Genomic DNA, 23,003 nt, shown 5'->3' with positions numbered 1-23,003 from the left:
AATAAATAAATAAATAAATAAAAGAGTATTAGCATGTTCTTCTGCCCAACGATGACATGCAAATTCGTGAAGCATACCACGTTTTTCTTTTGTATTTACCTGGATGGAGTTGAAACACATTCTTTTAATAAAGTCTCACGAGAATGGAAATGCAAGTATCCAATGTACTCAATACAACACGAATCTAATAGAAAACAAACACATGCCCATAAGAGCGATTAACACCAGTATATTCAAGTGTGGGGAGGATGGGGGAGAGAAAGGGGAAAAGAGAGAGGGGGATTGGGAAGCTCTCATCTGATGGATACATTGTGGGGGTGTGTAGCACACCCTCAGATGAAGGGCTCAACTGCCTCAACCACAACTTGAACTTTACCTTTGAAACACAAAGAGTGTAACCTAACCATTTGTGTTCTCATATTAATCTGAATTAAAAAAAAAAAAAAGTAGGATCTTTTCCCTCTCCTTGACTCTGGACTCCTGAACTCCTTGAGATCTTTTCCCCTCTCCTTGACTCTGGACTGTTTTTTGGCCAATAAAACATGGTGGAAATGGTGTTACCAGTTCCAAGCCAAGACTTCAACATACCTTGCATATGTTCACTGTTTCTCTTGGAATTCAGCCCAGCTGCTGTGTGAACATGCCTGAGAAACCTGCTGGTGGCTGAGAGGTCATGCAGAGAGCAAGCAAATCCTACCAGCTGAGGCCACCGGAGACCAGCCAACCCCAGAAGACTTGGCAGCTGACTGCAAATGCTGGGATAAGCTCAGTCAGTATCAGGGAAACCACCCAGGAGAGCTCAGCTTAAATTTATGAGCCATAGGATTGTTGGCTAAATACAATTTTATTGTCTTAAACTAGTAAGATCTAGATTGATTCTGCTTCAAAAACTGACACACCTATGGTCTCCGTAGTTCCAACCAGCACTCTGTCTGTAACTATCCCTGCAAACTTGAGCAAGTCCCTCAACTCTGCTGGAGTTAAATGTTAAGTGAAGACTAAATAAATCTTGTCAGGAGGTAAGTAATGTTGCCTGTTTTCACTTCCTGTTGTTGTTGTACAAATTACCACAAGTGTAGTGGTAATGTCAAGTGGTTTGAAACAACATGAATTTTACTCTTATGGTTCTGGAAGCCAGAAGTCCCACGTCAGTTTCAATGGGCTACAGGTAAGCTATCAGCAGGGCTGGTTCCTTCTGGATGCTTTTGGGGAGAATCTGGTTCATGCCTTTTCTAGCTTCTGGGGACCACCTGCATTCCTTGGCTGCAAACGGGTGATGGCCCAACTCTGTACTTTGGATGGATAGCTTCCACTGAGACTGTCTCTCTTCCCAGAGTGGTGTTAACACACGCCTCTTCCTTACATCACTACAACCTCTCTGCTTTGTTTATCGAGTCTCCCATTTCCTCTCTGATCTCCTGCTTCCCAATTAGAAGGACAAGAGTGTTACAGAGTCCTTCTAATTGACCCATGGGGTCAATTCTGATAATCCAGGATTATCTTCTCATCTCAAGATCCTTAATCTAGTCACACCTGCAAAATCCCTTTTGCCAGGCGAAGTAACATTCACCTCCTCCCAAGGATTAGGACCTGGATATCTTTGGGGATGACTATCAGCTTACCACATCACCCAGGAACTCTGCCTATTAGGCGATCTCTTGAGAACTGGGGAAACAGAGGTGCCAACAACAGTTCTTGTTTGAAAATAGGCAGTTGGATTAGAGGGACTTCCGTGTCTTCCTGAGCAATGACATTTAAGTACTCTTTATTTCTGTGCTGTCACCATTGTCCCTTGAGTGGTGTGTGTCATTGCCTGAGGGGTGATACAAGAATAAACATTGTTCATTAAGAGTTTGAGCTCCACAGGGCAGCTTTTCCCAGTGGTGTTGGGAAGTCACTTGGCCAGTCATTTGGCCAGAAGGCATCGCATGTTATGTAGGCCACACCTGAGCCAGGAGTGGTTGAGTAAGGCAGCTGGAACAAGAAGTGGAAATGGAGTGAGAAGGAGGAGAGAGGTTCTCAGTGGAAACTATCCATTCAAGTTAGGCCCTGTGGGGCAATCACTTGTGTGTGGTCCAGGGCACAAGAGAAGTCACGTGGTGATGTGGGGCAAGCAGGTGCAAGAGAAGGATGAGGCGTCAGGAAAATGGGAAGGAGAAATGCAAGGTGGAAGAGAGGGGGAGCTAAGTTTGGAAAAGCAAATCTCACAAAATACCAAATGGCACAGCGACCACACGCAGGCAGCTTGGCTGAGTGAGAGGCGGGGCCCCCACCCTCCTGTGGGGACCCACACAGGCATTCGTATCATCACCACCACTCCATCTGCTTCTATGATTAATTGCTTTTGAAGAAGCATTTATTCTCAGCGGGAAAAGATCAGGATATAAAGAAAAAGATTTCCAGAAATGGTAGCAGTGACTACTTGTCAAACTCAAATTGTTTGGGGAAGTAAGACAGGCCTACTATTGAGACAATGTAGGACTCAAACTCAGATCTTCTTCTGTGGGGCCTTTTGCTACATGCAGACTCTGTGACAGCCTCCAGTCTAGGGCAGACTCACAACACAACATGAACCAGAATGACAACCACAGCAACTCAAATCTGCTGACCACCTAGTGTGTGCTAAGAGTTCTATATGCAATTATCTCATTCAACAGTGAAAATAGCATTGGGGAGGAAGGGCTGCCTGTCTTTGTCTTAAGATAAGGGATAGGACGTACAGAAACTTTCTGGTTTTCATGAGATACTGGCAATAGCCGAAATCGGAATAAATGCCGCATCCATACGTCTCACCATCACTACACACATCACAAAGTACTAGTAAAACTATCCTTAAAAATGCTTGTAGCAGCTGGGCACAGTGGTTCACTTCTGTGATCTCAACACTCTGGGAGGCCGAGGCAGGTGGATTGCTTGAGCTCAGGAGTTCAAGACCAGACTATGCAAGAGTGAGACCCCATTTCTAAATTTAGCCAGGCATTGTGGTGGGCACCTGTAGTCCCAGCTACTTGGGAGGCTGAGACAAGAGGATCACTTGAGCCCAAGAGTTTGAGGTTGTTGTGAGCTTTGATGCCACTGCACTCTACCAGAGCAACAGAGTGAGACTCTGTCATAAAAAAAAAAAAAATGCTTATAGCATGTTTTTCTCTATAAAAGAAAAAAGTACTAAGATTTTATTTGCATGGAAGTAGGAAAAGAAATACCTGAAATGAGCCAAGCCAATGTGGAGGTCATGGATGAGCAGAGAATCACAGGGAAAGTCCAGAGAAAAGAGAAGACTGGAGGACTTGAAAAAAATTACCTCTGTGGGCGGCGCCTGTGGCTCAAAGGAGTAGGGTGCTGGCTCTATATGCCGGAGGTGGCGGGTTCAAACCCAGCCCCGGCCAAAAACTGCAAAAAAAAAAAAAAAAAAAAATCACCTCTGCTGAGATGGAGCCCCACCCTGATTAAAGAAACTCTAAAACCATGTCTGAGTCCTGGAGGAGCAGCGCAGTGGCCAGAGGGGAGTTGGCAGGACTTTATGTTTAAAAGTGCTCAGAATTCATGGTGGCAATTTTGGGAAAGGTCATGGGAAAACATCACTTTGGGGAGAGGTGGAGGCAGGAGGGAGCTTGTTTGTGAAGGGAAAGGAACTGGTAAACATGAAGGGTCCTGTAAAAACAAAGGGAAGTCACAAAGTCAGTTAGCGCCCCTCTCCAGAGCCACTTGGCACTTGAATTAAGAAACCGAGGAAGTCAGGCAGACTCCTCACTCTTGCCTTTAAAAAAATATCATCTGTTATTGCTGGTCTAGGAAAATAATGTAATACATTTCAAATAACAGAAAGTGACATATATGTGTGTGCATGTCTACAGAACACATGCATGTATGCACACACACACACATTTACATGTTAAATTGGCAGTATTGAATCTCACGGCACCGCCACCCCACCCCCACAAAGCCTATCCCTATAATTTGCTTCCACCAAAGAGTTTTTAAAAGTGTTTAAACCACATCCTTTTCTTATCTAGACCCAAAGAAAGGAGAAGCCACTTGCATTGCATTCAGCGGCCTCCAATTTGGCCAGTTCTGCCATGCATTTTCAAGGTCAAAAAATTTTCTCACAGTACAAAGTAAATTTTGGTATCCCCCAAAGCCAAAGAGATCAGGTAACACAGCGCAAACAAGAGTAATTTTCTATCTGAGAGGAATCTGTTTATGACCTTTTAGACATCATAAGAAAAACAGAAGACCCTCCTCCCCCAAGAGGAGAGATGTCTTTTGTGTTTTTTCTGAGTTTCTTAAGGAGCCTGAAGCAGCAAATTTTAGTTGGGACACACTGTTGACATTTTTGCTTTTAATTTTTTCACTAAATTAGACGCTTCTGAATGAAACCAGTAAGTTTTAACTCAGGTTATAACTTAAGGAAGCAAGAGGTCACTCCAAAGTGGTGGAAAACAGCTTTTATGAGAACCAGAAAAGCTATAAAAACAGGTCAAAGAAAGTCTTACTAGCCATAAACCAGTTGTAACCCACATTTCTCGCTGGATATATATATATATATATATATATATATTTTTTTTTTTTTTTTTTTTTTTTTTTTGCTGTTTTTGGCTGGGCCTGAGTTTTGAACCCACCACCTCTGGTGTATGGGGCCGGCACCCTACTCCTTGAGCCACAGGCGCCACACAAGGACATATATTTTGGGCCTCAGTTTCTCAGCTGGCCATTTACTTATATAAGTCCAAAGCCATATGTGCCTATCACAGGCAGAAGAAAACAGGAAATTAACAATTGTCTACAGAATAAATGACAAAGTTATATATCATCAAACCAGATTTATTACCTAAGGTGGAACTGAATCCAGGCTGTTAAGGTGAAAGCCCAGAATAACTATTAGGCTACATGGTAAATTAGCCTCTGCTGTCATTCCCACTGGGGCAGCCTACCAAAGTTTTATCTTTTAGGTTAGATTTTAGTCTTTCATTTTCTCAAGAGACGTTTTAAGGCTAGCCATGACACAATTATATGTCTTTCTTTTAATCCAATTCCTCTACTAATACAAAAAGGCAATTGTTTACACTAAGAGAGCTCTAAAAGCCGCCTTTCAATTTAAAGAATACAGCTTTTCATCAAGGACTTAATCTAATGGTTTCTTTGTAGGATAAACAATTTCAAAGATCTCCTCATTCTCCCAGAAACAGGCTAAGATAGAGACAGTGAGAGCCTCTGATGAAGGGGACTTATTGAAATAACCTTGGGTTATGAAAAAATAAACTTGGACCCACTCAGATGCTATTAATTGGTGATTTATTCGTACCTGTGCAGGGGGGCCGTTGTTCTGAGACAAGTGGCCCCGAAGTGCAGGGTTTTTTTTGTCTTTTATACCTTTTTTTCTCTGTGTAGCTTAAGGCGGGGGCGGGGGGGGGGGGATGAGGAACGTTGCCATTGGCAGGGTTACAGCTTGGTTGTCAACGGATACGTCTTATATCACAATGGTTATGAGTATATAACAATAATTGATCAATGATACATCTTAAATCACAATGGTTATGGTTATACAACAGTAATTAATCAAGCCTCGGTGAGTTTTCCACCATTATTCATCTACTGAGAATTTGGGGGTTTTGTGAAACTTGGGACTTTCTGTGCCTAACTTCCAAGTTGTAGTGGAGTCCCTCACCTAGGAGTCCTTTGAAAACTTCAAAGTGTAGGACACTCAGTTAATGTTAATCCTTTCTAGTTTGGGTGAAAGAAAGTCTTGGCTGTATTAATGGAGATTCTCTACAGGGGTAAAAAGACATCTGTAGAAATGTCTTCCAAGACAGCTAGTAAACAACACGTCAACATAAGTCAAAGAAAAATTTTTTTGTGGTAAGCTATTTTGATAAACAAACACCTCAAAATAAGTCAAAGAAATGATTTTTTTGTGGTAAGCTGTTTTGATGGGTTTTTTTGGCCAGCTGGTATATTACAGCTGTGGGAGTTTTAGTCAATTTTAGAGGCAGTTGTCTGGTATGGACCTTTGCCCAGGTCGGGCAGCCAGTCCACTGGAATGCAGGTGGGGGGCCAAGACCAGTTGAATCAGTTCTTTGGTCTGGGTGGGTTAGTCAACCACTGGACCTGGAAGATACCCAGAAACTACCCCTAGGTTCCCAACAGGTGCTATTATTTAGGGAGAAAAGTTAAGCATCTTTACAACTACCAGCTTTGTTCCCTAGAGGAGCAACCATGAAACAGCAAACAATGGGACAGTGACTATTATCAGCAGACAAGTGGACAGTGACTGGTTATTATTATTTCAGCTAGGCCTGTCCTTCACAGAGATTTAGAGTCTTTACTCTAGCTCTGGCCTTGCACTCCTCCATCAATTTTTAAGGGCAGTTTTAGGCAGAAGATTAGGTAACCAGGGTCTGCTAATTGGCTGGGTTTGGGGAAAAACCATTAGTCCCTGGGTATAGGCTGTGGCCTGTGTAACAGCCACTTCACTGGAATTCAGGACAAAATTCTTGGGGGGAAGGGGGTTCCTTGGAATGGGCTGCCAGTCTAAGTGGGTCAGTCAGTCCACTGGAGTGCAGGACCTGGAAGACATCTCAGAAAATACCTAGGTTTCAAACAGGTGATGTCTCCTATGGAGAATGCCATAAATCCTTATGATTCTAGCTATGTGACTCCAAAGTAGCAGGCAGGGGGACAGTGGCTAATTACTATCATTATTTTTAGCTGGGCCTATGCTTTATTTTTAGATAGACCCTTACCATAGTTCTTGCCTCATGCCCCATTATTAATTTGTAAGGGTGGTTTCAATACCTTCTCAGAAGCTCATGGGACATTCATGGAAATTGTTCATATTGTGCTACAATGGGACTTCAATAATTCATGAAATAGATACAATACAAACAAAATTCTGTGATTACAATGCTAGCTAATAAAACATTAATAACATAGGGGAGAAAAATAATTTTTTCTCTATCTTGTGGGTTCTCAGTTGGAACGGACCCTTATATAAAACAAAAAGAGATGAACAAGAGAAAAATAACATAGGTATATTAGCGTGTAAACACAAGAGATACCCAGGAAAGGAGCAAATCTCAGAGGGGTGGCTCTGAGTTCAGGCTTATGTACTACAGACCGCAGAACAAAAAAAGAAGGGTTCAGGGAAGGCCCGTTATGGAGAAATTCCTGGGGGAAAAGCTTAGTAAACAAGGGTCAGGTGCCTTACGCAGAATTTAAGTCCAGTCCACGCCTTCTCCATTGATGAAGAGTCTCTTCCTAGTACTGAGAGGGAGACACTCTTATAAATGGAGATTTCCTTTATAGATATAAATTTCTTCTACAAAAGGGTATCTTTTACTCTCCTATGGGAGCTCTCCTATGTCTGCAGTTTCTCAAAATAGTCAGCTCAAAATAATCATTATGCAAAAGAGACATATTTTGATCTCTTACAGTCATATTTTAGGGTGGCATATTCTGGTCTCCTACAAAAACAAACATTTCACAAAGTCCTTCAACTTGGAAATTAAAAATATCTCTAACAAACAGGCTCGGGTTAAAGTAGAAATGGAAACCTTAACTGCAAATTTTTAAAAAAATTATGATAATGAAAACATTTATATGACTAGATTTCATAATTAAAACAGGATTGACTCACCTAGTAAAATAAGTCAGAGGAAAAATTAATAACATTATTAAATGTTTAATAAATGACATTAAATACTTGAGAATAAAAGGAATTAAATTCCCAATTCAAATAGCTAGAAAAAGAAAAACCTACTAATAAAGAAAGCATAAAAGAGAAAATAATGAAGATTAAAGCAGAAATTAACAGAACAACAAATATCAACATGCAAGTCCTTAGGAGAACAATCAAAGAAGTATACAAATCAGTATCTAACCTATGAAAAAAGTAAAAAAAAAAGCACAAATACTCAAAATAAGAAACGTCAAGGGGTAACCTGAATAAGGGCAGAAAGGTGAGCTCCATTTCTTCACCTCTCATCAGGGTGACAGCCAATACTCCTATCAGAAAAGACAAGTTAACAGGAGAAAAGCATAACACATTTACTTAATCATAGTTTTGTGTGACATGGGAAGATTTCAGAAACAAAGACTCGAAGACCAAGGGGAAACTACTAGGCTCGATGAAAAATAGCTGTATCGAATGTGGTTGAATAGTAAGGACACCATCTAATAGTTACAGACTGAGATTTGTCTATTTTCAGATTTGTCTATTCTCTGGCCTCTCTGGGTAGTGTTGCTGCCCAGTCAGGTTCATCTGTCCACTGCCCAATAGGAAGACAATACCCCGAGGCAGCAGGGTTTACATCAGAGACCAAGTTTATTCCACAGAGCGCTCAAATCCGCCTCTCGGATAATTGGAGGGCCAGGGTATTTAAAGACAGTTTGATTTGCAAAAGATTAGACAATCAAGGGTCTGCCAGTTGGCTGGTTTCAGGGAGGAACCATCAGTCCTTTTGGTAGGTAAAAACCGAAAAGGGGCACATCAGAACACTCAAGGCCAAAGTGTAACAAAGGTTGCAATGTTTATTTTGACATTTGGGTGCAAGTGGGCTGAGATCTAAAGGAGGTTAGCAGAGTTTAGGGAGGGAGGCTGAGGGTGAGCCAGTTTCCATCAAGGACTACCAAACTGTTGGTCTCATCAGGGTGTCAAAGATGTTAACTCATTATCAGGGATTGGGCGGGAGCAAGGAGAAGCCTATAGCACATCTCTCTTATCCGTCCCTCCCCTGTAACAGTCTCACAGAATGGCTTCTTACTTCAAGGTGGGGTTAATTGGGTCAACCTAACACCTTTAGTATGGGCCACTGCCTTGGTGGGTCTGTTCCTGGAATGCAGGGCCCTGGGTAGTTCTCCTATGCCAGGGGAGTCAGTTCCTTGTCCTGGGTAAGCCAGTCAATCCACTGGAATGCAGGGCCTTGAAGATTATCTCAGAAACTACCCCCAGATTCCCACAGGTGGTGTTCTTACCTGGACAACTATGCATGGCTCTGGGTTAAAGCAGCAAACAGAGGGAACAGTGATTATTAGCAAGCAAATGAGAGGACAGTGGCTGATCGTTATAGTTATCTTAGCTAAGCCTACCCCTTAGCAGAGTTCTGGGGGCCCTTCCTTCTCACCTTGCCACCCCTACATCAGCTTGTAAGAGCAGTTTCAGAAGCATTTCTTCCCTCCCCTTGTAGAGTAGGACCTCTTCTGGAATGAGAGTCTTAGATCCAGTATCAGACAGGGTAGGGCAGAGAATTTTCTTTGTGGTTGGCTCTTTCATAGAAAGGCAAGGGAAGATCAGAATAACATTTCTAAGTTTAGGGGTAGAAAGGTTCTAGTTTCTATGACCTGCTTTGAGGAAGAGGACTTCTGGTTTCTGTGACTCAGCTGTGAGAGAATGAGGGTAGAGAAAAGAAGGCAGGAGATCTGAACAGAGAATGGGGCATAATAACAGTAAGGATTGATGAAAACAGGCTGCAGTGGGGCTGCCATTGTAACCACCCCAAACCACCTTGTTCATTCCAGTTTAGGGAGTCTGGGGGAAGCGCTGGGGCAGATGGAGGGCAGCAGAGTTCTCTGACCTCATTATACCATCATTAACATAAATTATGTTACATTAACATATCCCCACCCCCAACTGGCTTTGGCAGCCATGACACATCTGGGCCTAAACAAATAAAAGTAAAAAACTCCCCCTACCTGACAGGTGAGAGGGGATAACATTCTCATTAGTGGAGGAAACAGCAGTGCCAGAAAGAGCCTTGGCAACCTGCCTTCCTTGTTTTAGACACTCTACTCACCTTGACACAGCCCAAGATGGCACATGGTCACCGTGGCTGTGTCCCTCCGGGGGCTGTCGTGGGGCTTGCTGTTGATCAAGATCCTTTCTTTCCCATGAGCTTGCTACGCTGTGTGACATAATGTCTTATCTGGACCTGTATCACTTTTTATTTTTTAGCTGAAGTGTAAGACATTATACCCGTTTGCATTTCACATTAATTTGCCCATTTCTCTGCCTGAGATTTCTTTCAAATCTGGATTCTGTCATTTAGTATAATCATTCTCTCCCACCTTATGACATACCCATTTTTCATAAACTTGCCTTCTGTAGTTACTGTCAAGTTATTAAAATGTTGAACAGAGGGGGCCAAAAGGTAAGCTTTGGAGGACAGTAGAATTGCTCTTTCAAGTTGATCCCTGTCCTTTAATAACTGCCATTCCCGTGGTCTCACGCCTACTGATTGTATTTCTCCATTTTGCCCATAGTTCATTAAAGACCATGTCAGATTCCTTGTTATGGCCCAGGCAGTTCTAACCTATGGATCAGTTTTACAAAATAGGGAATGAATGGCGTCTGAAATGGTTTCTTTTTGAGAACCCCTTGCTGGCTTCCAATAATTGTTGCTTTCCTTCCTTTTTTTTTTTTTTAAATATAACCTTTATTACTTTTTTTATTAAGTTATATATACATAGATCATGAATACATTTATGCCTTTGTGGGATTAAATGTGTTGATTATTTGTACAAATTGGAGTGTTTACATCCCAGTAATTAACATAGCTTTCACCTCATTTACTTAATCACAGTGTTAAGACATTTGTGTTCAATACTTGATAGATTCGACTTGAACCCTTGCAATATGCTCCATAGGTGTTCCGCTCTTAAAAATACTCCCACAATTAATATCAAGTTCACTGGTCTACAGCATACCCAACTCACACTCTTTTCTAATATTAGAAGGAAACATGCCTATCTCCAGTATTTCCTATTGCTTACAATTTATCAATAAAAACTGACAGTGACGGAGCAATCTTACTGTGAATCTCACAGTCCTGTGGGATAGAATTAGATCTAGAGATGGAATATTTAGAGTTGCTTGTTGTTTCCTTGTTTCTTAATTTGCCCTGGGTTTTAGTTTCCTCTTATGAGTGTTCAGATGATCTGTAAAGTCTCTCTGGTGCTAATATTACTGGAGAGAATGTGACAAGAGACACAAAACTCCTGCCTCCAGAGGACAGGAAACTAGGCACAAGGGACTGATGTTTGCAGTTGAAATAGGGAGCTGTAGTGGGGGCCACGGGGTGTCGGGGTGTCGAAGGCTGTGCTCCCACAACGCCCCCAGAGCCTGTGTTTCTTTGAGATCTACATATCATAGCCATTTTGATCTCTGCCAGGCTGTTCTTTGTGTTTTTAAGAGGCTGTAACCGGAGACCTCATTTCAAAAAGCCCAACCCCCCAACATCAGACATCTTCTCCAATATTCAGAAGTTAAATGATTAGCATGGAATTTTATTTTTCATTTTCCAAGTCAAAAGATCTTATTGTGAACATTATATTTGGGCATGAGAACGCAAGGACACATATTTGACACAATAAAGCAGTGATTTGCATTTGGGGACAGAAATGAACTCTGTGGTCCCTTTGCTTGACGAGAAATAGGAATGTAAATGGTTCTCCAAATTGCTTCAAAAACTCCATTTGTTCCTCCCCTGCTCAAGTCCCCCTAATGAAGACAATAGGCCTCCCAATATCTACCAACATCTTTATGCAAACACATCTTCATGGGGTCCACAGTGCTAATAATTTCACTTTCTCACCACCTTACTCAATTGCTATGGCCAATTCTGTCATTGTGGGGCCCATGGCTGTCTTTCCGAGGACAAGAGCAGGGTGCTGTGTTTCTTTAATTTCTAAAGGTATTATTTCAGTGGCTTAAATAAGCAAATAAACACATTCCTCCAGATGATTGAAATTTGTTGAATTTATTTCTTTCTAAAGTACATTTACATATATCATATACATATTTTAAATCCTTCACTATTTTGCGTTATTTCTATTACATAAAAACCATTTAAATGCAATAAATTTTGTTGTGGGAAAACAACAAAATACCCCCAACTTATAAAAACATGGGAACAGTTATATTCATAAACATTTACACAATAAATGTACTATGTATCTCACAGCGGCTATACAGATCAGGGACTCACTTGTCTACAAGGTTTAGGTTTTAACAACAGTGAAATAGGGTAATATTTATGTACACCTATTTTAATAAAAAATAAAGCAATTGTAAAATGTAAACTTAATTTTCAAAATATTCTTTGAACGCTTTACCAATACCCACACAAATTACTGTTCCATTCAAAAGACAACCACCATAAATGCCGTCATCTTGTAGGAGATGGCATTTCTTGAATGTGGTGGGTGGAATAAGGAACAGGTTTCCAGGACATGATATGGTACCACTAGCTTACTCAAGTCTGCTAATGCTGACAGTTTGGCCACTGGAAAGGAGCAGGCTGCTATTTTATCACTAATTACTTTCACAATTTGCAGGGGACATATGGCACCAGGACTGCAATGAAACTGAAATGATTGGTGGGTGGAGAAAATCTTGAAGGTAAAGAAATGTTTCACGATGCCAATCAGTTTGAGCCACCGCGAATGGAACCCACTTAATAGGCTGGAAGAGTTAAAAGCTTGTTTCAAATTAAAAAATTCAAATTACTGCCCTTCTGCCAATCTTAATGGTAGTCAAGGCTGACAACGCGGATTCTCCACTTGTGTAAATTTCTGTTCTAGAAATGGGTTCCTAAAACTGGAGGTAGAGGAGACTGCAGGGAGGCATTTAAGGCCATTACCCAAACAGTTCTCATCTGGACTGAGCAGAAAGTTTAGTGATGTTACAAAATGAAACATCAGCAATCTGGGTGCAAAGGCAAAGGTATCTTCCCTCCCTGGTTGGAACTCGGTATGCTAGTTTGTTTCTTGCAAAGGCAAAATAGGTGGACTTTGCTTCAGTCAGAGTGGCTATATTGCCTTGCCAGGGTCACCTGGTTGGCACACCGGGAACCCCAGAGCCAGAGAAGGAACATTCAAACCCAGGATGTGGTTGCAGCTCAGTGGAAGCCCAAGTGGAGAGCGAGGCTGGTGGAGAAGCTCCATTGGCAGAGAGGATACAGTATCACTTTCTGCAGAGCCCAGCCAACCTCAGTCCTGCAGGGTGGTCCTTAATCAAGCCTTGTACTGGGGACTCTCCTAGGAGCCTCTGAAGAAGGGAAACTCCAAAATTCTCTCCATTAACCACCATTTTCAGGAATTGAAGTTAAGGTGTTTATTTGAATAACACTATCATTGAGAAGTTAACTCTCTGCCCTGCCAGGAGCCTTCCCATTCAGCCCTGCTGTGGTTGCTTGTGGAAATGTGTTCAACTGTTCAGCATATTCCCCAGGAGCTCTCTTACCAGTCCCCCGGGGAGGGGGGCATGAACAATCCACACCAGCGCTCCTGTGGACGGGGCCTCCCCGCTTTTCCACATGCACACCTTTCTCAGGGGAATGATCTGCAGAGCAAACGGCTCTGCCACCGTGGAAAAGGACACACACTGGCTTTCTAGAACATTAGCCAGGATACGGAGGGACGCCAAGAGGTCTGCTTATAAATTACCAGAAAGCCTTCCATTTGGTGATCCTTTAGAAAGGTATGCACCCCCCCCCCCCAATTTGTTAAACACACAGTGCATCTCAAAAAGTAAGACACTAGAGCTCAAATTCCACCCCAGCCCTTGGAAAACATCCGTGATGCACTTTCCACCCCCCTCCTTTATCCCCTCTTTGGAATACTTGGGCCCTTTGTGTCTTAAGTCTTATGTTTGCATAACTTAACACATTCACTGTGTGTGCACGTGTGCAAGCCTGTGTACACATGTCAGAGGTCCCAGACACACCACTTTCCCCCTTATACACCTAAGGGGACAGTAAACTGGCTCTGAATCTCTCGAGAGCAGAGGACTGACCACATGCATGGCTACCCCAAATGGAAAGGAACCAATTTACCATCCCCCCCAATTCAATTTGGTCTAATTACCCTTGTTCCTATAGCTTAAAAAAAAAGTATCCCAACATCATTAAAAATCAATGTGCATACATAGTCTCTATGGAGTGGATATCATTCACGTCTAATGGTTACTTGGCTTCATAACCTCCATGGCTTTATATTAAGTCCAAACATTTCAAATGATTAAGGCCCAAAATAAACATTTTATTTCTGCTACACCTTTTTCTAGATGATTTCTGAATCAAATGGCTATTTTTTGCAAATCACAATAATTCCTGGAAGGAAATATTCTTGCAAAACTAAGACCCTGCTGCTCAGTCACAGAGCCAGTCCACTGCACGTCAAGAAGAAATGAGGAAAAATGATATATTTGCAAAAATAGTTTGAGACTGTAGAGTGAATTAAAAAAAAAAAAAAGCAAAACTCAAGTGTAACTACCAACACACTACTGCAGCCTGGAGCTGAAGATTAGTCTCCCACCCCACGATTCCAATTCTCTGAATCGGATACAAAAGACATGAGGCAGTGTGTATAAACAAAAGACACTGCGCTCAACCACTCACTCAACCACACTCAGCCGTAGCTTTAAATACACCAAACATGCTGGTTAATAAAATTTAAGTCTCTAGTTATCTATTTACACTCTATAATATAAGCAATAAGCTCAAACAACTAAGGCCAGTGGCTCTTCTTTGGGGAGAGGCAGGAAAAAGAGACGGAAGTATAAAAATATTTAAAATAAAGTTTAAACCTGGTCCTAAAATTCTTTCACCTCTGACACTAGATGCTAATTTGTGCAACTGTGAACCTAGCATACAGTACCCAGTCTTGGGATGCCCTGATGTACATTAGTGCTTGTGATATTTCTTCAAAGAAAAGAGGTTAACAACGCGGCACCAGGAGGACGATTTAATCTCCTGCAAATACACACAAATACATAAATGATACGGTGGGTACTTAGTGAATTCTTCTGAAAGCTGTATGTTTCCGGACTAATTACAACAATAAAGAACGTGTGCTTTAAATTTAAAGCATCACATTTTGTAAGAAGCCCCAAATTGTCAGTTTGACTTTATGTTTAAGTGCTCTTAAGACTAAAGATACTAAGACTGTACAGGCTGCCTTTTATTTTTTTTTTCTCCTTTTCTTTCTGTATTTCCCAAATGATAAGGAGCTACGCCCTCGGTATTGCACACAGTACGCTGCAATAGATTCACAAGGTCAAGGTCAGTTCAAGGTCATTTTTTTTTTTTTTTTGCCCTGGTGATTCAAAGCTCAAAGACAGAATTTTCTAGCATAAAGTCTTATTTAAAAAAAGTCATCAAAATATCATTTGAATTTAAGTTTCATAAAACAATATCACTATATATACTCTTGACAACTCCACTGTATAATCAGTCCTATGAGGTTTTTACTTGCTTTTTTGTATCACACTGGTTATTAAGGACAAAAATAATTTTGATGTACATGTACTATATACTGGTACACAATCTACACATTGAGGCATATACACACATACAACTATAAATACCCACAAACACAACATTGGCAGGTGACAAAAAGCATTTTCTTTGACGCCTGACTATTGGTAAAGGTATTCTCCATAAACCTGTAATACTGTAGATACACACACATGTTACAAAGGATGAGCCAAGAGACTTAAGGGGACCTACTGTGTATACAATTAACTTGCAATATTTTCTTGCTGTTGCATTCAAGTCAACAAACTATCATGCAGATTCAAGTATTTACTAGCATTCTCTCTCGGAAGACATTCTCTCTACATGCAATGGGCCAGTCATTGTCCTAGGCAGAAAACTACCCACTTGCGTATTGGATACTGTAGGTGCAAAAGGAGATGACTCTGGACTTCAGTCCTCCTCTAAGGGGTGAGAGATGGAAAAGTCATCTGAGAGGAGCAGCAGTGACAACATACCTTGCTGTTGTCACCGACATCTATCCCGGGATTATTCTGTAGTGATTCCTCAAGTTCCCTGGATGAACTTGATGATGGAAGATGTCAAAAGACTGGTGGAGGGAAATCTGTGACCTGGGGCAGACCAGGGCCAGAAAGCTACCGAGCAAGCAAGGCAGGGGGCCCAGAGGCTCAGGTGCCTGCAAAACAGACTGGTCTTTTTTTGTCAGAGTAACTTAAGGTGTTTCAAAACAGAAGCAGATACTATTTAAATCCCGTGTTGCGCCATTCCTCACAAGCTCAACTCTACTTTTTAACAAGTCCTCAGATGCCACTTTGGTTCTTGGTTTTACAGTGCTAGTTTCACAATTGTAAAAGCCAAGGTGATCAGTTACTCCTGAAAACTCGACTGAGGGCACAAGAGCTCAACTACAGAGATTTGGACCTAGCAAAGCCAAGAGACTTTCTGTGAATTCAGGCTGAAACAAGCTTAAGGGATTCAAATTTCCAAGGGCAATTAACTAAACCCCAGAAGATCTGGCTAGTAAGACAATGGAGAAACTTCATTAAGGTCAATTTTCTTCCAGGAGTCAGTGTTAGGTAAAAACACCCAGAAGACGTGACAGAGCAGGCCCTGCCTTACCTAAGAACATCTTCCTGGATCTGTACATGACAAAGGACAGCAGAAAACTCCATGCCACTTTGTGCTTAGCCAGCAAAGCCTCTTTTCCCTGCTGGTTATGTCAACACTTCTTCAGTCTCAGAAGTTCTACGATTTGGTCACAGGCTGAAAGAGAAACCTAGCTTGGCCTTGGAAAGCCAACCAGATTTCCCTCTTCCATAATTAATTCCCTGTGTCATTTCTACCTAGGAACTGGTCCTCATCTTCTGGATTAGGGTAACAGCTACAAAAGCATGGAGGGTCTTGCATTTGGCATAAGCCCGTTGCATGAGAAAATGCTTCTATAACTCTCTACCTGCCAGCAACAGAAAAGGTTACAATTCAGGAGCTACACTTCCATCAGAGCTCTCTTCCCCATGTTTTACTGAGATTAGTGAAAATGCTTGAAAGTATTGCTTGGATTAATCAGACACTGCTAAGAATTGGAAAAATGATGTTTTTTTAAAAAAGTGCACTTCAGGAATGCCTATGGTCTGGCAATCAAATAAAGACTCTGCATACTAGAGATTAAGTTTTGATGGCTAACCTGGGATCTCTGACACCTCCCTGGAAAAGATTTTATATATGGGCCACTTGTATGGACAATTTTGCAACAAGACTATCTCCAAGGTATTTTGATGACTACCTAGATTGTGTATACTCAAAATTAATATTGAGCATATTTATGTAAAAAGGAATAAGGACATTTTATCACATGGATAGGAATCCTCAGGCCCTTGGGCACTAAGGAGGGGAGAGGAGAGTAGGTGAGGGCGGGAGGGAGTACCTGGAGAAGGGATGTAGATGGGGGACTCCCCTGTACCGTGAATTGGGCAGAAGGCTTAGACCAGCTCTGAAGGGAAAAATCACCAACTTCTGAGTATATACCATAGGAAAGAAATGTTTGCACATGGAATCATCACATGGGCAGCTACGGGCCAGATTCCATCATCTAGTCCAATGGGAGGCCGTTCTCGCCCTATGGCACACTCTTTGCCTGCTACATGCACCGACAATAGACAGCAACCTTTCAGAGGCTTTCTTAGCCCTATCTGGCAATCTGAGATTCTGGCTCCCAAAAGAACCTTTGAGTTGTTTTTAAAGATCCACTATGCAAACATGGTACACCCTAGCTTCAAAAGAGTCCTTCTCATCCAATAACCTATTCACATATCCAGAATAACCCAGCATTGACATTGGTGAGTCACAACAAGAACAGCGCGGTAGTGGCGCTGATGCTAGCAAGTATTTTAAGACTATGCTGAACGTCAGAAATACCGTAGCAAAGTACCATTCAATGTACATTAAATACCACAAGTAAAACATATAGCTACATTCTATATACACAGACACACACTGTGGGCAAACACATTCAAGCCAGTCAGGGAAGTTGATTTTTCTTCAATTATTGAAACTCATAGATGACGTGGTCTAGGTACCTCTCTCCCCTCTGCTTAGTAGAAAACAAATATACAGCTCATTTAGCTTAAGAAAGGCAATTTGCTTGTGGAAATCTAGGATTTACTAAGAAGCTACACAAATTAATCAGGTCCATGGTCCATCTCTGTTACCACCACGCTTGCTCTGCAGTTCTGAAACATAAATTGAGTCATTGCCTTTACCTAAATGAGATGGAGGGTTCGAGTTGTTCAAAGGTGTGGCAAAATACTTATCACAAAGCAAGCCACTGTGACCTTAGAGAGGGGTAACTCTTCTCTGGACACCAGCGAACACAGACATTTATACAAGTGAAGAAAATAAATGTTAATAAATAATTCTGTAAATAAATTCTGGTACATCGTAAAGACATACCACTTTGAAGCTGCCATGGTTTCATGGCAGGGTCTCTCTAGTTCCCTGGAACCACTCTGTGCCTGCTGAGCAGCTGGTTCTTTGGTCATCGTACCTTCAACTCATAATCCAAGTAGAACTAGAGAAAATTTCTATGGGAGGAAAGGGAATAATCAAGGTGATTCCGTTAGTTCTGAAGTTCTGCCATTTGTAGAGATGACAGCTTTAGGGATTGTGGAGTTTCCATGGTTGGAACTTGGAAAGGTCTATGTCACAGTGGGCTACATTTTGACTCCTTTCTCTTCCTCTACAAAATAATATTTGGTTTATCACCCTGGACTTCAAAGGGGATGTCATTGGAACAATCTTGGGAGGTTAATAGAATTATTTTGAGTAAATAGAAAGATATGATTTAAAATGAAGTATTTTTAGGAGAAAGGTCAACAGTAGCAAAGTGAAGTGGTTGCCAAAGAGGCTGAAGACAGGAATTAAGTCATTTTGCATATGCAACCGGTGGATCCCTCCGTCTTCCAACCACAATTCTTTCAATTACCTTCAGATTTATTATAAGGAATCCACATCCATTGCACACAACTGCAGCTACTTTTTCCTCCCTATTTTGCCTGGACTTAAGGAAAGAACAAAAGGGGTTCCATTTCCAGTATTATTTTGTTAGGAAGGAAGACCTCACTATCACTACCAGGACAAAACCCAGTTGATGCCCACACATATACATGTAGCGTAAAAAAGGGTTTATTCCAGAATAGAAGGGTATCAACAACAGAGATGATTCTGGATTCCCAGGCTAGACCCTGTGGGAGTGAGGTATCAATTCTCTGCAGACCACACATGCCCACTGCTGCAGCTCTTCAAGAGCTAAATATCACCATTATCCTTTAGGGAACAAAAGTAACCAACTATCCCTCTTTCCTCAATGTTTTCAACGGCAAAATGACTTCACTTCTTTCCCTTGCTCAGCTGAAGAGGAATCAACATTTAGGCAATCTCCTGTGTTTCCCTAAGATCTGCAGTCCTGTGGTCTTCACGCACCCTTTCCCTGCTTCCAGCAGGGTCAGAACTCAGCAATGAGTGCCGAGATGCAGGCGGAGCTGTGTCACATTGGAACATCTTCATTCCCAGTATTGCAATTCTTACTTGAGCGTCTGTGAGCGCTCAGTTCCACCTCTGTGACTGGGCAAGATTTCACATATAAAGGCTTATATTAACTCTGGCTAGAATTTACTAAACTACAGTTTGTCCAGTTAAGTGTTTCACAATGGATTCAATCGTTTAACCTTAAAAAAAAAGTGGAACAGTTGATTTGAGAATACATGAGACAACTGAGCAGAGTGCAAACAAGAGAAAACCAAAGGGGAACGGATACATAATTTACTCTGAAATCACGATCCCACCCCTCACAAAAAAGGTGCATTAGTTCTCAAGTTGCAAAAATCATCAAAGCAAATAAATCAAGAGCAAAGACAATCTGTACAGAAACTAAAAAAAAAATATACAATAGAAAAAGTTACTAATGCACCATTTTGTCACCAACTTTTTTTTTAAATATATTCACGGATTACCAGAAAGATCTTGAAAAACCCTATGTTGCTCCATGACCAGCACTTCCTGGCCGCAGATGGATTCTAAGTAACTTTTTGCTTAATGCTTGGTGTTTCAGGTCGGTGATCCTTCCTCTCTGACACGTTGCGCTTGACCTTGGCAGTGATTGGAGATGAATCTGGGTTCAGCGAAGGGCTCGAATGTGACTTCTTCAGTCCTGCGGCCTCACTTTCATCATTACTCAGGAGCTCCTTGCCTCCTTCTTTGAGAATGCTGACATAGATTTCGTAACGTGTTTTCTGAAGGCAAAGTCAGAGAAGAATGGCAGTCAGCAAACTATTCACAAACACGTGGGCGGCACGTCTAGGGTGTTAACCACCTGCACAGCCTCAATGGCTGTTGAAGACTTAACTTCATTCTCCAAACTGACAAATTACCTGGGCACCTACTGGGCACACCACAGGAGACTGACTGAGTTATTCCTTTAGGTAAGAAATTAAGTTAGAATTTGAGTTCTCATGTGTTCTAGATTCTGAAGAAATGACAACTTGGAGTTACTGGCTATTAGATAGAGGAACCATGAATTCTGAACACTCAAGCAAGATTTAAGTGAGAAGATTTGTAACCTCCAGTCTTTGGTGGCAACACAACAGTCACTGGAGCCCTGCTTGAAAGTGGCATGGTTGTTCTCTTCCTGCTCCTGTAACGCTATAACTCCTGGGCCACCTACTGGTATTGGTCTGTGGCCTGTTAGGAACCAGGCTGTACAGCAAAGCGTCATCTGTATTTATGGCCACTTTCCATCATTTGCATCACCGCCTGAACTCTGCCTCCTGTCACATCAGTGGTGGCACTGGATTCTCACAGGCAAGTGGACTCTACCATAAACTACACATGTGAGGGATCGAGGCTGCACCCACCTTATGAGACTCTAATGCCCCTTCCCCTGTCTGCCTGTCTTCTATGAAAATTGTCCCTGGTGCCAAAAAGGTTGGGGACTCAACTTGAGGGGTCATTTCATGGTGGATCTACTCTCCAGGTCCCTGTAAGACTACGACACTTTCTAGAAGCTGCTCTGGGTTTCCCTCCATTGCTTTTCTATTTTTTGAGACTATCTTCTATAGTAGTAAATTAAAAACAGATTTTATTGCTCACTTTGGGCTTAAAAATAAAGTGAGAAACTAGACCACTCTATGTGGACTCTAACAGTTCCTCATATGGACAGTTAACTAGATTTTGTTAAGTCATGAAGAGAAGGCTCTATATTTATCTTCTAAAACCATACATTAGAAGGATGAGAGGGGTACAGGTGAACCTTTCTAAGAGTAGAATGTGAACGTTTTAAAGCAATAACTGAGAAAATGACATGAAGGCTGTGTTGACCAGTTGATGGAAGTATTTCAGATTGCATGTGAAAACCCCACACTGTACCCCAGAAGTGCATTAATGTACATATTTACCATTCAATAAAAAAAAAAAAAAAAAAAGAAAGATGAGGACTTGCCAAGGGTTATCTGGATTCTACCTGTCTGATCATTCCTGCATGAAATTTGCATGTAATATATGAGGATCTCATTTATCTTTGGATATATACTTCCATACTAACCTAAGATTCTACGCTCCCTGTGTTGGAGAATATTAGCCTCATCAATATTAATATAGAAGGGGATTTGCTGTTGGTACTAAATAAATAATGACAATATTGAAGTATTATACCTCTGCTCTGACAATTTTTATGACCAGATGGTAGAAAAGGGAAGACAAAACAACAAAAGAGTATGTTTTCATTAATGTAATTAATTATAATAATTTTAATAATAATTAATATAATTTCATGCCACAAAGTAATCACTACACAAAGAATTAACATAGTCCCAGATAGGGCATATTAAAAATTAAACAGGATATTTAAAAAGGACTATGAAACACAGTCCTGTAGTCAGGCAGCCTGCTGTTGACAATGCCCTTAACTAACAAACGAGGCCTCCATTCATTCTCCTGAATCATTACTGAGTCTTCAATATGTAGCCCCTTCAGGTCTGTGTCTTTCATTAAGAAGGACAAAGAGAATTTGAGAAAAAGACAGGGTGCCTCAGGGACAGTTTGCCCACTTTTGGTTATGTTATTAAAGATTTTTTCTTAGTCTCTGCAGATTTATTCTCAGATCAATTCTAAATAACTTCAAGTTACATGCTCAGCTTCCTTCCTTAGAAATGCTTCAACAGTGTAAATATAGTTCTAGCAGTCTAACCACATAACCTAATTCCACTATCAGAAAAACAATTTGGAATGGGATTTTTACCAAATCCAAGTGCTGTGGTTATTCTCTGCTGACAAGCATCTGAGTATTGCTTTCTTGCACTTGGTCCATTCAGCTATCTCTCTCCTTTAATTTTACTCTTAAGATTCGCTATTTGCATGAAGCCTCCTGTGACAACCAAGAGCCAAAGATAACTCAAAAGCATAATGAGGCTTGGTGCCCATAGCACAGCGGTTACAGAACCAGCCACATACACCAAGACTGGCAGGTTCTAACCCGGCCTGGGCCAGTTAAACAGCAATGACAACTGACACAAAAAATAGCTGGGTGTTGTGGTGGGCACCTGTAGTCCCAGCTACTTGGGAGGCTGAGGCAAGAGAATTGCTTAAGCTCAAGATTTGGAGGGTGCTGTGAGCTGTGATGCCATAGCACATAATGAGACTTTGTCTCCAAAAAAAAAAAAAAAAGCTTACTGGCTTGTCTGTTAAGATAAAGTGATTTTTTCCAGTTTGTAACCTTCTTTTTTTCTTTTTTTAATTTTTTTTTGGCTGAGGCTGGGTTTGAACCTGCCACCTCCAGCATAGGGGGCCGGCGCCTTATCCTTTTGAGCCACAGGCATGACCCTTGTAACCTTCTTATTACATTTTTTTTTACTATACTTATTTATTAAGCTGATTTTTAATTGCCTCGTCTTCAGTTTTATTTCTCAAATTAAATTCCCTGTTGCTAGCAGCAATGCCTACCAAGGATATATGAAAGTTACAGTGTTTAAGGCCACGCGAGCTGCTACTTGGGCTGAATGTTAATTGCTTGCTGAAAAAAAAAACAGAACTATTGACATTTTTTGAAAAGAAGTTTAATCACATCCACACATATATTTACATGTATCCGATCGCATGGTTTCTCTCCTGAGCCCTCCATACCATTTTATATTTCATTTAATAGAATGATCTCTCCTTTCATTTAATAGAATGACCTCTGATATACAC

At 41.3% G+C, this 23,003-nt stretch overlaps 1 protein-coding gene across 2 annotated transcripts in view; it reads right to left on the bottom strand.

Moving 5' to 3' along the window:
- Nucleotides 1-11,731: 11,731 nt before the first annotated feature.
- Nucleotides 11,732-23,003, bottom strand: part of PSD3 (pleckstrin and Sec7 domain containing 3) — a 470,121-nt gene continuing 458,849 nt past the window's right edge. For both annotated transcript variants that reach the window (XM_023515535.1, XM_023515536.1), the window contains exon 16: nt 11,732-20,053. In XM_023515535.1, the coding sequence (XP_023371303.1) occupies nt 19,838-20,053 (216 nt within the window). In that variant the 3' untranslated portion in view covers nt 11,732-19,837. The remainder of the gene's footprint in view (nt 20,054-23,003) is intronic.

Source organism: Otolemur garnettii, unplaced genomic scaffold (assembly GCF_000181295.1).
Source record: "Otolemur garnettii isolate 467f Iridium unplaced genomic scaffold, OtoGar3 scaffold00074, whole genome shotgun sequence".
Lineage (NCBI taxonomy): Eukaryota > Metazoa > Chordata > Mammalia > Primates > Galagidae > Otolemur > Otolemur garnettii.
This window is presented reverse-complemented; position numbering and strand designations above follow the sequence as displayed.